This window comes from Oncorhynchus nerka, linkage group LG21 (assembly GCF_034236695.1).
Source record: "Oncorhynchus nerka isolate Pitt River linkage group LG21, Oner_Uvic_2.0, whole genome shotgun sequence".
Lineage (NCBI taxonomy): Eukaryota > Metazoa > Chordata > Actinopteri > Salmoniformes > Salmonidae > Oncorhynchus > Oncorhynchus nerka.
The window spans coordinates 19,559,726-19,573,425 of NC_088416.1; the positions used below are offsets into that span (position 1 = coordinate 19,559,726).

Consider the following 13,700-nt stretch of genomic DNA (forward strand, 5'->3'; position numbering starts at 1 on the left):
CCACTTAAAAAGATGAGAGAGGCCTGTAATTTTCATCATAGGTACACTTCAACTATGACAGACAAAATGAGAGAAAGAAATCCAGAAAATCACATTGTAGGATTTTTAATGAATTTATTTGCAAATTATGGTGGAAAATAAGTATTTGGTCACCTACAAACAAGCAAGTTTTCTGGCTCTCATAGACCTGTATCTTCTTCTTTAAGAGGCTCCTCTGTCCTCCACTCGTTACCTGTATTAATGGCACCTGTTTGAACTTGTTATCAGTATAAAAGACACCTGTCCACAACCTCAAACAGTCACACTACAAACTCCACTATGGCCAAGACCAAAGAGCTGTCAAAGGACACCAGAAACAAAATTGTAGACCTGCACCAGGCTGGGAAGACTGAATCTGCAATAGGTAAGCAGCTTGGTTTGAATAAATCAACTGTGGGAGCAATTATTAGGAAATGGAAGACATACAAGACCACTGATAATCTCCCTCGATCTGGGGCTCCACGCAAGATCTCACCCCGTGGGGTCAAAATGATCACAAGAACGGTGAGCAAAAATCCCAGAACCACACGGGGGGACCTAGTGAATGACCTGCAGAGAGCTGGGACCAAAGTAACAAAGCCTACCATCAGTAACACACTACACCGCCAGGGACTCAAATCCTGCAGTGCCAGACATGTCCCTCTGCTTAAGCCAGTACATGTCCAGGCCCGTCTGAAGTTTGCTAGAGAGCATTTGGATAATCCAGAAGAAGATTGGGAGAATGTCATATGGTCAGATGAAACCAAAATATAACTTTTTGGTAAAAACTCAACTCGTCGTGTTTGGAGGACAAAGAATGCTGAGTTGCATCCAAAGAACACCAAACCTACTGTGAAGCATGGGGGTGGAAACATCATGCTTTGGGGCTGTTTTTCTGCAAAGGGACCAGGACGACTGATCCATGTAAAGGAAATAATGAATGGGGCCATGTATCGTGAGATTTTGAGTGAAAACCTCCTTCCATCAGCAAGGGCATTGAAGATGAAACGTGGCTGGGTCTTTCAGCATGACAATGATACCAAACACACCGCCCAGGCAACGAAGGAGTGGCTTCGTAAGAAGCATTTCAAGGTCCTGGAGTGGCCTAGCCAGTCTCCAGATCTCAACCACATAGAAAATCTTTGGAGGAAGTTGAAAGTCCGTGTTGCACAGCAACAGCCCCAAAACATCCCTGTTCTAGAGGAGATCTGCATGGAGGAATGGGCCAAAATACCAGCAACAGCGTGTGAAAACCTTGTGAAGACCTCTTATTGCCAACAAAGGGTATATAACAAAGTATTGAGAAACTTTTGTTATTGACCAAATACTTATTTTCCACCATAATTTGCAAATAAATTCATTAACAATCCTACAATGTGATTTTCTGGATTTTTTTTCTCATTTTGTCTGTCATAGTTGAAGTGTACCTATGATGAACATTACAGGCCTCTCTCATCTTTTTAAGTGGGAGAACTTGCACAATTGGTGGCTGACTAAATACTTTTTTGCCCCACTGTATTCTGTTGATAAAGGATGCATGCAAATTGGTGTCCTCTAAGGTCTTAAAACACCTTCAATTTCTGACTCTGTCAAGTTAGTATTAGACTGAAGGGCAACCTTGAGTTGACTGATGACTAAGTCCATTAAGACTTTAAATCTCATCAACCAACATTTGTAGCGTTGAGGAGCGAAATACATACTTGGCCTGTAACTTCATGTAAAGCATACAAATAGTTTTTATACATAGACTTTTCATAACAGCTGGGTTCAGTATATCCTCTGACCCTTCATCAATAAGATCTACACCGAACAGACTTTCAGTATCATCATGAGAACTCACTGAATGAGCCAAATAATTGGACACATGCGCAGCTGTAGCATACCAATGCTTCCTTGAAATGTGGGAGGTAAAAGAGGATCTTAATGTAAAGGCCACATTCTCTGAATGGTAGTTCGGCCTTTTCGAAAGAAGATCCTTCAGATCAAGGCATTGTTTCTGACAATGACGATTTTCACATGTAAACGGCCCTTGCAACGTGTCACATTGTGATAGAGCACATAGAACAGACTCTCTATGATACCGCATATTACTTTTAAAAGCATTATATTTTGTAAGCTGAGATTTGCAGCCAACCATGCAGCATATATTGGCCATTTGCTTCATGTCAGTGTAATGACAGATGATCCACATAACCTCGTAATGTTTGAACAGTGAGGCCACAGGAACAACATACTAATTCTTTGGAAAGACCTGACATGTTTCCAATTTCTCTACATTTAACCTACTTCTAACAACAAAGAAAAAAAATAGCTTGTAGATTTTAATCTAGTTTCCAATTAACTACTGAAGTGTATCTTTCTGATTTGTTTGATTACAATGACAATGGATTTCAAAAGGGGACAACAGCAAGTATTTCTTTGTACTTCCATGCTAAGCTACTCAGTTTGATAAACTAAGCTAACAATGAATATTACTTCAGTTTGAGGATTGCAGGGAATTTCCTCAATTTCAATTCAAGTAACTGTTGAAGGAGAAAGAGAGAGAAAAACATACATTATCAGGTGGGATTGGCTTACAGCAAACTACCTGGCTAGCAAGCTTGCAAGATTAGCTTGCGCTAGTTAGCAAGTTAGCACACCAGCTAGGTTATGAAATGCAGCTAGCAATCTAGCTAAATAGCTGAATGTCAATACTTCAAAATTCAGAATTAATAAAACTTTAAATGTCAACATGTGTTATGTTAGGTTTGCGTCAATTCGAATCTGGTATCAGGATAAATATGACATTGAGTCACCGATTGTATACTATGTATTTTTTATTAGCTAAGCAATAAGTGGTAAATGCAATTTTTGTATATACGGGCTCTCTGTCCCACCTCGCAGGGCAAAACAGAGAACTGACTTGTTCTTGACAAAGATATTATAAATATACTCTGACAGAAATAGTTCCTGCTTCCGAGCCGGCCTGTCAGAGTAGAGACTGGGCGTGGTTGAGACTCACCCAGCCTATCGTTGATTGTTGGCGTAGAGCTGGTCCCAGCCCCCGGGCGCTCCAGATGTAACTGATAGATGTAACTGTTGCTGTGAAGAATATCTATGCGCTCATGCTCGATACCGTTATCTTGCACCAGGCTCCTGTTATCAAACAAAAGACCGTTTGTTCTCGCAACACTACGTTCTGAATTTGCCTCTGAATGTGCCCTGTCTTCATGTTATTCTGTATTTTTCCATCATGAGAAAGGCCCATGGCCCTGAAACTGTTAACAATGTTTCAAGTCAGCTATGTTGCATAACACATACATACATCCACACAAGCCAACAGCAGATAATATTCAATCACATCAACAACAGTCACTCACGAAGCATCTTTACCCATCGCTCCACTACTTCAAGGTCTCAGACGTCACCGATTGAAACGCTATTTAGCGCGCACCACTGCTAACTAAGCTAGCCATTTCACATCAGTTACACTACTTTAACTCAATTATTATTATTATTATTTATTTTTTACATTGTTCATAAACTGATATGTGAAACGAATTAATGCCAAAATAACAAGTAAAACAGGAATCAATTTTTTTTTTAAATTAAATGTTGACTTTTTTGTTGTTGTGGTTAAACAGGTGGGGTACGCTCGGAAAACCGGTCTCCACTGGGTGGTTCCAATAGCAAAAGCTCTCGAATAGAGGATAAATTAATCTGAGCAAATTCTACATCACCACAAATAGGATGCATTTCGCTGCCACAAATCACGTATGAAACTGGGAACTTCCAAGCGCCGTTGTGGTGTCATAGGACGCGTTGGCAGCGCACCTGCTGTGGTTGAGTTGAGTGAAAAATATATATATATATATTGTGTGCTCTCCATGAACACAGCGCATGCGCGTGGGAGATCACGCGAGTGGAGGTTCGCGACAACCTGGTGCAGTTCAAGAAATTCCTCGACAGCAGAGTCAAGCCATGAGGAAGAAGAGGTCTGTTGGAGAACCACATAATCATCATTGGAGACATGTGACATGTTTCTGAGCCCGGCTAATAGATTGACAGCTGATATATTTACTGACTGAATTATTTATTTATAAACATTTGTTGACTGACATTTATATGTGATGACTATGTATTTAAATCTTTATAACAAAATCAAATAATTATTAAATACTATTAATTTTTATTCATTCATTTATATATTCAGTCATTCATCCTTTCATTCTTTCATGCATTCATTTGTTTATAGACTGACTTTTTTAAAGGAGCAGTCTGCTGTTCAAACAACATAAAGCGGTCACTGGACCATTATTTTTCCAAATAGCTGAGGATTGGAGTTGGGGAAAAGAAACCACTGCCACAGAGCTAAGGATGAAAGGAATGTCCATCTACGACAGTGGTCACCAAACTCCGGCCCGCGGGCCGGATACGGCCCGTCAGCACATTTGGCCCGGCCCTCTGAACAATACCAGAGACGCTATCGAATTTTTTTCCTATTTGGCCTCCAGAAAAAAAATCCTAGGCCCGGCCCTGTCAAAGAGAGAACGGAATAATGGCGAAAAGGTTAGGTAAGAGAAAAATTGATTCAGAATGCAGGGTATTTAACCTGCAGTGGACAAACGATTTTTTTTTTGTTCAATGCAAAGAAAAGGCTGTTTGTCTCATCTGTCAAGAGACGGTGGCGGTATTCAAAGAATACAATCTTCGCCGACACTATGAATCCCATCACAAAGACAAGTACGATAGCTTGCAAGGCCAAATACGAGCAGACAAACTCTCAAAGCTAAAAAGTGGACTACTATCTCAGCAGAATACATTTGTACGCCAAGCTCAGCTGAACCAGGCATCCGTTCGGGCCAGCTTTCGGGTTGCTAAACTGATAGCAAGAAGCGGTAAGCCTTTCACTGACGGAGAGTTTGTTAAGAAATGTATGGATGCTGTCGCGGAGGAGGTGTGTCCCGAGAAGAAAGATGCATTTAATGCCGTAAGTCTGTCGGCGAGTACAATCACCAGACGCGTTGAAGAAATCGGGAGTAATGTATATGCCCAGCTGCAGCAGAAGATGAAAGAATTTGACTTTTTTTCATTAGCACTGGATGAGAGCACGGACGTGCAAGACACAGCGCAACTGCTCATTTTTATTCGTGGAGTTAGCGCAAACTTTGAGATATGCGAGGAGCTGGCAGCCCTCCAAAGTCTCAAAGGGACTACAACAGGAGAGGATATTTTTGACAAAGTGTGCCAAACCATGGAGAAGTTGGACCTGGACTGGTCAAAGCTAGCTAGCATCACGACTGACGGGGCTCCTAGCATGGTGGGCGAAACTCGCGGTCTAATAGGACGCATGAACCGGGAGTTGGAAAAAATGGGTCTCACCGCCCCGCTACGAGTCCACTGCCTAATTCACCAGCAAGCACTGTGCTGCAAAGTGTTGAAGTGGGATTCTGTAATGAAGGTTGTGGTGTCGTGCATAAACTTCATCAGAGCAAAGGGACTTAAACACAGGCAGTTCCAAGAATTCCTGTCTGAACTGGAGTCTACGCACGGAGATGTGCTGTACTACACAGAGGTCCGATGGCTGAGCCGGGGCAGAGTTTTGAGGCGTTTTACGAGCTGCTACCCGAAATGAACGCATTTCTTCATTTAAAAGACAAAACGGTCCCAGAGCTGATCGACCCAGAATGGAAATGGCACCTCGCATTTTTAACAGACGTGACAGAAATACTTAACAGCCTTAACTTGCAGCTACAAGGCGAGGGGAAACTCATTTGCGACATGTATTCACACATAAAAGCATTTGAGGTGAAATTAGCGCTGCTTTTGGAACAAGTGAAAAAGCGCAACTTCGTCCATCTTCCTGCTACCCAAAACCTGTCGACAGAGAACCCAGCGGTCCCGTTCCCAGCTGAAAAGTGCGTGGAAGCACTGGAAATGCTGAAGGCGGAGTTCGGTGTGCGATTCAGTGAACTACATGTTCATGCAAAAGAAATCCGTCTTTTTCAGAACCCCTTTGTTGCCGACATTGATGAAGCCCAGCCTTCATATCAGTTTGAGTTGGCTGAGTTACAGAACTGTGATGTTCTGAAAGACGCATTCAAGCCCAACAGTCTCATTGACTTCTATGCCGCCCTCCCAAACGACACATATCCAAACATCAAAAAACACGCAATGAAAATGTCCACAGTTTTTGGCAGCACGTATATCTGCGAGAAAACCTTTTCTCGCATGAAACTGCTGAAAACCCCGATGAGATCAAGATTGACAGATGAACATTTGCATCAGTGCTTGAGACTGGCTGTAACTGGCTTTCAACTTCTCACCAGCCAGATGCAGGCCCACAGTTCACACTGATGAACATACATAGGTAAGCTCACTTTTCTGACTTGAATGAGTCATTCTGAGCATAAACAAATATAATCATAATAAAATCTACTGGGATAAAATCCATCTTTACAACCATACTGGTAGTGAAATGTATTGTGCTGTGTAGGTGCTGTATCACTTAGTTCAGTTTCTCAACCTGCTTCTTTTGTGGTTTTCACAGGGAAGTTGATGAGAGAGAGCTGCAAACAGCGGTGTCTACAAGCCTACTGGAACCTACAAAAGGATTATAAGGAAGGAACACAAGAACTTTAAGAGACTGCTCATATGTGTCAGAGAGATTCTGCTCTGACAACTGAGCTGAACTTTTATCTGTTAAGATTGTGCATGGCACGACAGAAAGTTAATGTTCCATGGCTTTTTTTTCTATGAAGAACCCAGAGAGAGTTATTTAGTTATTATTTATTTCCTGTTTTTTCTGTGAAGAACTCAGAGAGGGTTATTTAGTTATTATTTATTTCATTAATAGTGTTATTATTTGTTTCCTGACTTTTTTTCTGTAAAGAACCTGGAAAGGGTTATTTGGTTATGTGTGGCTTTCTGGAAAACAATACATTTTTTAAGCTCCCCTACGATCGTCACACTTTTTCTGTTACAAACTGACACCGGCCCCCCATCAGAGAAGGGAAAAGTTATGTGGCCCTCACAGGAAAAAGTTTGGGGACCCCTGATCTACGAGATTAAATATATGGGCAAGTTTGAACTACATTTGGAAGCTATACAGTGTTTTTTTGTTTGTTTACATTTACATGGTTTCAAACAATGGCATAAACTTTTCTTATTTTGGGTTCTGATGAGTAGGTGAACTAAACTCATGAGGATTTTAAAATTGATTAAACTACGATAATGTTATCACAACACATTGGTTTATTCTCTCCGAACGACGAAATATTCATGCTAGCCTTGAAATGGTTGAGTATCTACCTGACTCTGTTCTGTTCTGCTTATACACAGCAGCATCCTATCTGAGCAGGTGGAATATTTCTCATTATTAAACCTCCATTTATTTTATTTTATGATAGGACGTTTTATGTAAACAAAGGTGGTGTACCCTCGTTCTGCCCCTGAACATGCAGTTAACCCACTGTTCCTAGGCCGTCATTGAACATAAGCATTTGTTCTTAACTGACTTGCCTAGTTAAATAAAGGTTAGAAAAAAAATAAGAGAGGCTTTTGGAATATATGGCCCAATTATTTAACAGCCTAACTCCTGTCACATGGAATAAAGAAACACGGATCCTGTTCAAAAACAGATCACCTAGTTAAGTTAAAAGAAATTGGAGGGATGCGTAAGTATGATCCCTCATGTTGTAACCTAAGTTACATTTGGGGGGCAGACAATAATCTCTGACAGTGGTTACTTTTCTCGAACCCCATCCCTCATCTATTTACCAGAATAGTGGTTGAGTGGTCTTTAATTTGTGATTTAATCGAAGCAATATATTTTTAATGTATTTTCAGTACTTCCTTTAAGACGGAACAAATTCCCTCACCACCATTTAATATTGTCTTCAGGTCGGGTGTGGTATTGGGGCATCCTCTGGAGATGGAGGGTCAGTGACTTCATGCAAAAGGTCTCTGAAAACGTATTTCAACAAGCTGAACACTACCTTGAAACAGAAGGTGGATATAAAATGCACTCGAAAATGGGCTAAATCAATCAGAGGAAGTTCTAGATCACCACAAATTGGATGAATTTCGCTGAAACTTGGAACTTCCAAGGGCCGTTTCTGTGTGTCGTCGGATGTTTTGGCGCAGCACCTGTTGTGGTTGAGTTGACTGAAAAAATGCATGTCTTATATGCGCTCCAGGAACACAGCGCATGAGCATGTGAGACACGGTGGTCAAGCTGTGACGAAGTCGACTGCAGAGTCAAGCGGTGAGGAAGAAGCGATCTGATAGACAACCTCATAACCATCATTGGAGACATGTGACATGTCCTTGAGGCTGGCTAATAGATAGATGGATGCTATTTTTACTGACTGACTGATTACGTGAAGGCTTTGTAATAATTTATTATAACACTATTAAATGACATAATACATGCATCTATTATCATATTGTTTTTTTTCATTCATTTATATATTCAGTCATCCATTTGTTCATCAATTCAGTCTTTCATGCATTCATTTGTTTATAGGCAATCTACAGTTAAATTAAACACCATAGTGGTCACTCAACCACTATTCTGGTAAATGAGGGAAGGGGATTCGAGAAAAGTAACCGCTGTCAGAGAGCTATTGATTCAAGTAATGAACATCCAAGAGATCAACATCATAGTTTCAAATACATTTTCAAGTTACACAGTGTTTGTTTAGATGTATATTGTTTCAAACGATGTCATAAAAAAGTACATTTTGGGTTCTGTTGAGGTAAGACAGGTGAATTGAGCTCATGAGGCCTTTACAAGTTATATATTCTTCAAGAGTCAATAGGTAGCCTGTCTATCATTCATTTAAAAGTCCAAAAGTGGATGTAGAAATCGCAGAAATTGCCCCTTTAACTAAGCATATCCAAGACGGTGAAATGTAGTATTTTTAGGAATTTTTAGGATTTAGGTATTGTTCTACTAAGCCTACTATAATGTAATCACAACACATTAGCACATTGGTTTATTTAGTCTCTAGTAAGTAATAAATACTCAAACGTTATAAAATGTTGGTTGATTTCAATTTAATCATCAATTATTATCAATAGTTGAATTCAAATGTATAAACATGATTGGGATTAAGACAGAAGATTCTAACAGTACGAGATCAATATTAAATCATCATCTCTCACTCCCTCTGTCACATACACACGCACGCACAGAGAGAGAAACAAACAAGCAAATAGCAGTTTTGTGAAGTACAATCATTGTAGTAGGCCTTCCCTTGGCCTTCCCTTTATTAGTTAAAGTGTAAAAATAAATAAAAATAAATGGTTAGGGCAATGTAGAGTAATATTATCCTATGTAGAGATATTATCAAAACAATGTTTATATTTGTTTTCAACCTATATCCTACCTTTTCTTTTAAAACTGCTGCAATGTTCCCAAAGTATGTTTTCAGGCCCTCTGCCCTGATGGGATAATCACTTGTATCCACACATGTCACATGTCTCCAATGATGATTATGTGGTTTTCCAACAGACCTCTTCTTCCTCATGGCTTGACTCTGATGTCGAGGAATTTCTTGAACTGCACCAGGTTGTCGCGAACCTCCACTCGTGTGATCTCCCATGCGCATGCGCTGTGTTCCTGGAGAGCATATAATATATATATATATGTATTTTATGTCTTCACTCAACTCCTATGACACCACAAAGGCGCTTGGAAGTTTCCAGTTTCATATGTGATTTGAGGCAGCGAAATGCATCCTATTTGTGGTGATTTAGAATTTGCTCAGATTAATGTAGCCTCTATTCGAGAGCATTTGATATTGGACCCACCCAGTGGCGACCGGTTTTCCAACCGTACCCCACCTGTTTTGAGCCCCATATGTTTAACTACAACAACAAAAATATTAGCCGTAACAGCAGAAAATGTACATTTGTTTAACTTTTTTTTGTTGTTGCCTGTGTTACTTGTTATTTTGGCATCAATAAGTTTCACATATCAGTTTGTAAACAATGTAGAAAAACAACAATAATGATTGAGTTATTAAAGCTGCATACAAACATGGTCTCTTTTTTGCTTTCTTGAGTAAGACAAGTTATCATCGAATATTTTTAGATCGTTCATTGTCTGCTTATATGCCCCGTTTTTTAATCCTTCGGTTCTGACTTGGTGTACAGGGAAAACACTGTGAAGAAGGTTGAATGATTCCCTTGATAAGCCCCAATTTTCAACGGGTGATTCTTAATTATGCTATTGTGAAATGAATCATGAAAAACGTAAAGATAGTGAACAGTTTTCATACATGTCTATGCAAAGAATTACATTGGAGCAATGCATTTCGTGATAACAGAATACACTGTGCACCTTTCCATTCTATTAGGCGAATATTACTTCTAATACGTTATTGATTGTGGAACACAATTTCATAGATGGGTTGGAACCGTAGAATTAGCAATTCTAATAATGTAATAGTATCTCCATGGTTGGAACGGAAGTTGTATAGGTGCTCAAAGTACACTGTTCAAAACAGGCCAGCCCTGTCCAAAACAGGCCAGCCCTGTCCAGTGATAAAACACACTTAATTGAAAAAAGGCATTTGAATATATCTACATTTTGAGAAGATACATTTGACTTGTTTTAATGGCCTTCCTTTATGGATTAGTAGGCTATAGGACTAATTGTACTGCCATCCGTGCATATGTCCTGAGCGTGTTTAATACAAATCTTAATGTCCGCTATGGGGGTGCCACAAGGTTCAATTCTCGGGCTGACTCTTTTCTATGAATATATCAATGATGTAGCTCTTGCTGCTGATGATTCTCTGATCCACCTCTACGCAGAGGACACCATTCTGTAGACATCTAGCCCTTCTTTGGACACTGTGCTAACAAACCTCCAAACGAGCTTCAACGCCATACAACACTCCTTCCGTGGCCTCCAACTGCTTTTAATTGCTAGTAAAACTAAGTGCATGCTCTTCCATCGATTGCTGCCGCACCCTCTTGCATTAATAGCAACACGACTCTGGACGGTTTTGACTTAGAATATGTGAAACAACTACAAATACCTAGGTGTCTGGTTAGCCTGTAAACTCTCCTTCCAGACTCACATTAAACATCTCCAACCCAAAATGAAATCTAGAATCGGCGTCCTACTTCACAACAAAGCCTCCATCACCCATGCCACCAAACATACCCTCGTAAAACTGACTATCCTACCAATCCTTGACTTCGGGGATGTAAGTTACTTAATATCCTCCTACACTCTACTTAGCAAACTGGATGTAGTCTATCACAGCGCCATCCGTTTTGTCACCAAAGCCCCATATACTACCCACCACTGCGACCTGTATGCTCTCGTTGGCTGGCCCTCAGTACATATTCGTTGCCAAACCCACTGGCTCCAGGTTATCTATATGTTTTTGCTAGGTAAAGTCCCGCCTTATCCCAGATCACTGGTCACCATAGTAATACCCACCCTTAGCACAACCTCCAGCAGGTATATGCAGATATATTTCACTGGTCATCCCCAAAGCCAACATTTGCTTAAGCCGCCATTCCTTCCAGTTCTCTGCTGCCAATGACTGGAATTAATTGCAAAAATCACTGAAGCTGGAGACAAATGTCTCCCTCTCTAACTTTAAGCATCAGCTGTCAGAGCATCTTACCGATCACTGTAGCTGTACACAGCCAATCTGTAAATAGCAAACCAAACTACCTCATCCCCATATTATTACTTACCCTCTTGCTCTTTTGCACCCCAGTATTTCTACTTGCACATCATCATCTGCACGTCTATCACTCCATTGTTAATGCTAAATTGTAATTATTTCGCCTCTATGGCCTGTTTATTGCCTTATCTCCCATACTCTTCTACATTTGCACACACTGCACATAGATTGTTCTATTGTGTTATTGACGGTACGTTTGTTTATGTGTAACTCTGTGTTGTTGTTTTTGTCGCACTGCTTTGCTTTATCTTGGCAGTGTCGCAGTTGTAAATGATAACTTGTTCTCAACTGGCCTACCTGGTTAAATAAAGGTGAAATAGAAAATAACTACATAAAATCACACCTTGGACTTGGATACAGAATGAGCACTCAGATTACCAATATTTTAAAGTATTTTTTATTTTAGTAACTTTAACATTTGATGAAGAGCAACAAAAGGCACGATTTTCAAATAGATAAATAGATTCATAAATAGGCCTACATCAATAAATAACCTTGATAAATAAATAAATAAATATATAAGTAGGCCTACATCAATAAATAACCTTGATAAATAAATAAATACATTTATATAATATTGCTGTTTGACATTGCACATTGCATGATTGTAGAATAGAAGGCTTTAAAAATCAAGCACAATTGTAAAACAAATTAGTAAAAAAAGATCTGCAAGTTCAAATTCATGTTCTGTTGGACCACAGAAGGCTGTCAGAGGTGTGTTTCAGAATGAATTCTAGGGTGTACAGGAGCTCTTTTCGAACCACTTCCCAGGCGCAGTAACTGAAATTCTGTGAAAATAAAAATAAATGGTTAGGGCAATGTAGAGTAATATTATCCTATGTAGAGATATTATCAAAACAATGTTTCTATTTGTTTTCAACCTATATCCTACCTTTTCTTTTAAAACTGCTGCAATGTTCCCAAAGTATGTCTTCAGGCCCTCTGCCCTGATGGGATAATCACTTGTATCCACACTGCTCATCTGCCAGAAAGGAAGAAAGAGGCAGGCGATGAATAATAATTCAAATGCATCTATTATAGTGTATTTGCTTGTACCCTACTTTTTATTTTAGGACAGCCGCGATGTTCCTAAAGTAGGTATTCAGCACCTTTGCCCTGACTAGATAATCACGTTTATCCACACTCTCCATCATCTGACACAAGAATAAAATAATTAAAATGTCACCATACCACACTTAAACAGTTAAGCTATCTGTATTGGCCTAGGTAGGTACTCACACACTCGCTCTCTTCAATCTGACGGTAGATAATGTTCTGAAAATACTCCAACTTCTGTTGGTCCCACATTGTCGGCAGTTCGTCAGTTCCGAACAATGTGTCGATTTTCTTCAATGTCTCATAAATAGCCTTAGCAGCACTGCTGCTCAACTGAAACGGACAACAACAATAATTTCAATTAACATAAATGGCCGTGTAAAGTGTTCTACTTTCTAATCCTAACGGTTGCAAATACTCTTTCATGCTGTAAAGAACTCTTGAATATGCTCGCTTGCCCTTACCTGTGGCGCCCCGGAGGTTGCAAATGAGGTGGCTGGGAATGCCATGAAGACATTCTCCTGCAGGCACTTCAGAGGAAAATGACCCCCCTGAAAGAAAGACAAAACACATTTCTCATGTTGAGCTATTCAGTTAAACATAGTTGGAGAATACATCTCAAAACAAAAGTAATTTAAAAAATGTACCATGTCTCTCAGTAGGTTGTGGGTTGTTCGCACCAGCTGTCCTTGTAGCTGGCAAGGCATGGGCATCGAGAACACTTGCACGAGGCAGAGGAAGGCGCTCATCCAAGTGATAGTCTGAATTGCCATTCTTATGGTAGTTAGATGATCTGCAGCAGATGGTCATTGTTAGTTGAATATAATCCTGAAAATAATTAATTAATTGAAGCCTGAAGCAATGATCAAATGATAGCATGTTGTTGATTTACCTGTTGCCAGTATATTGCAAATATCCTCCAGTCAGAATGTG

The 13,700-nt window shown here is 39.9% G+C and overlaps 1 protein-coding gene across 1 annotated transcript; it reads right to left on the reverse strand.

Annotated features, from left to right (window-relative positions):
• Positions 1-12,092: 12,092 nt before the first annotated feature.
• Positions 12,093-13,700, reverse strand: LOC135563676 (interferon beta-like). Its single transcript, XM_065006766.1, has 6 exons — positions 13,660-13,700; positions 13,415-13,560; positions 13,232-13,318; positions 12,951-13,100; positions 12,604-12,693; positions 12,093-12,499 (listed from the first exon to the last, which is right to left on the reverse strand). Exons 2-6 carry the CDS (start codon positions 13,538-13,540, stop codon positions 12,392-12,394), a joined length of 561 nt encoding a protein of 186 aa, XP_064862838.1. The 5' UTR covers positions 13,541-13,560; positions 13,660-13,700; the 3' UTR covers positions 12,093-12,391.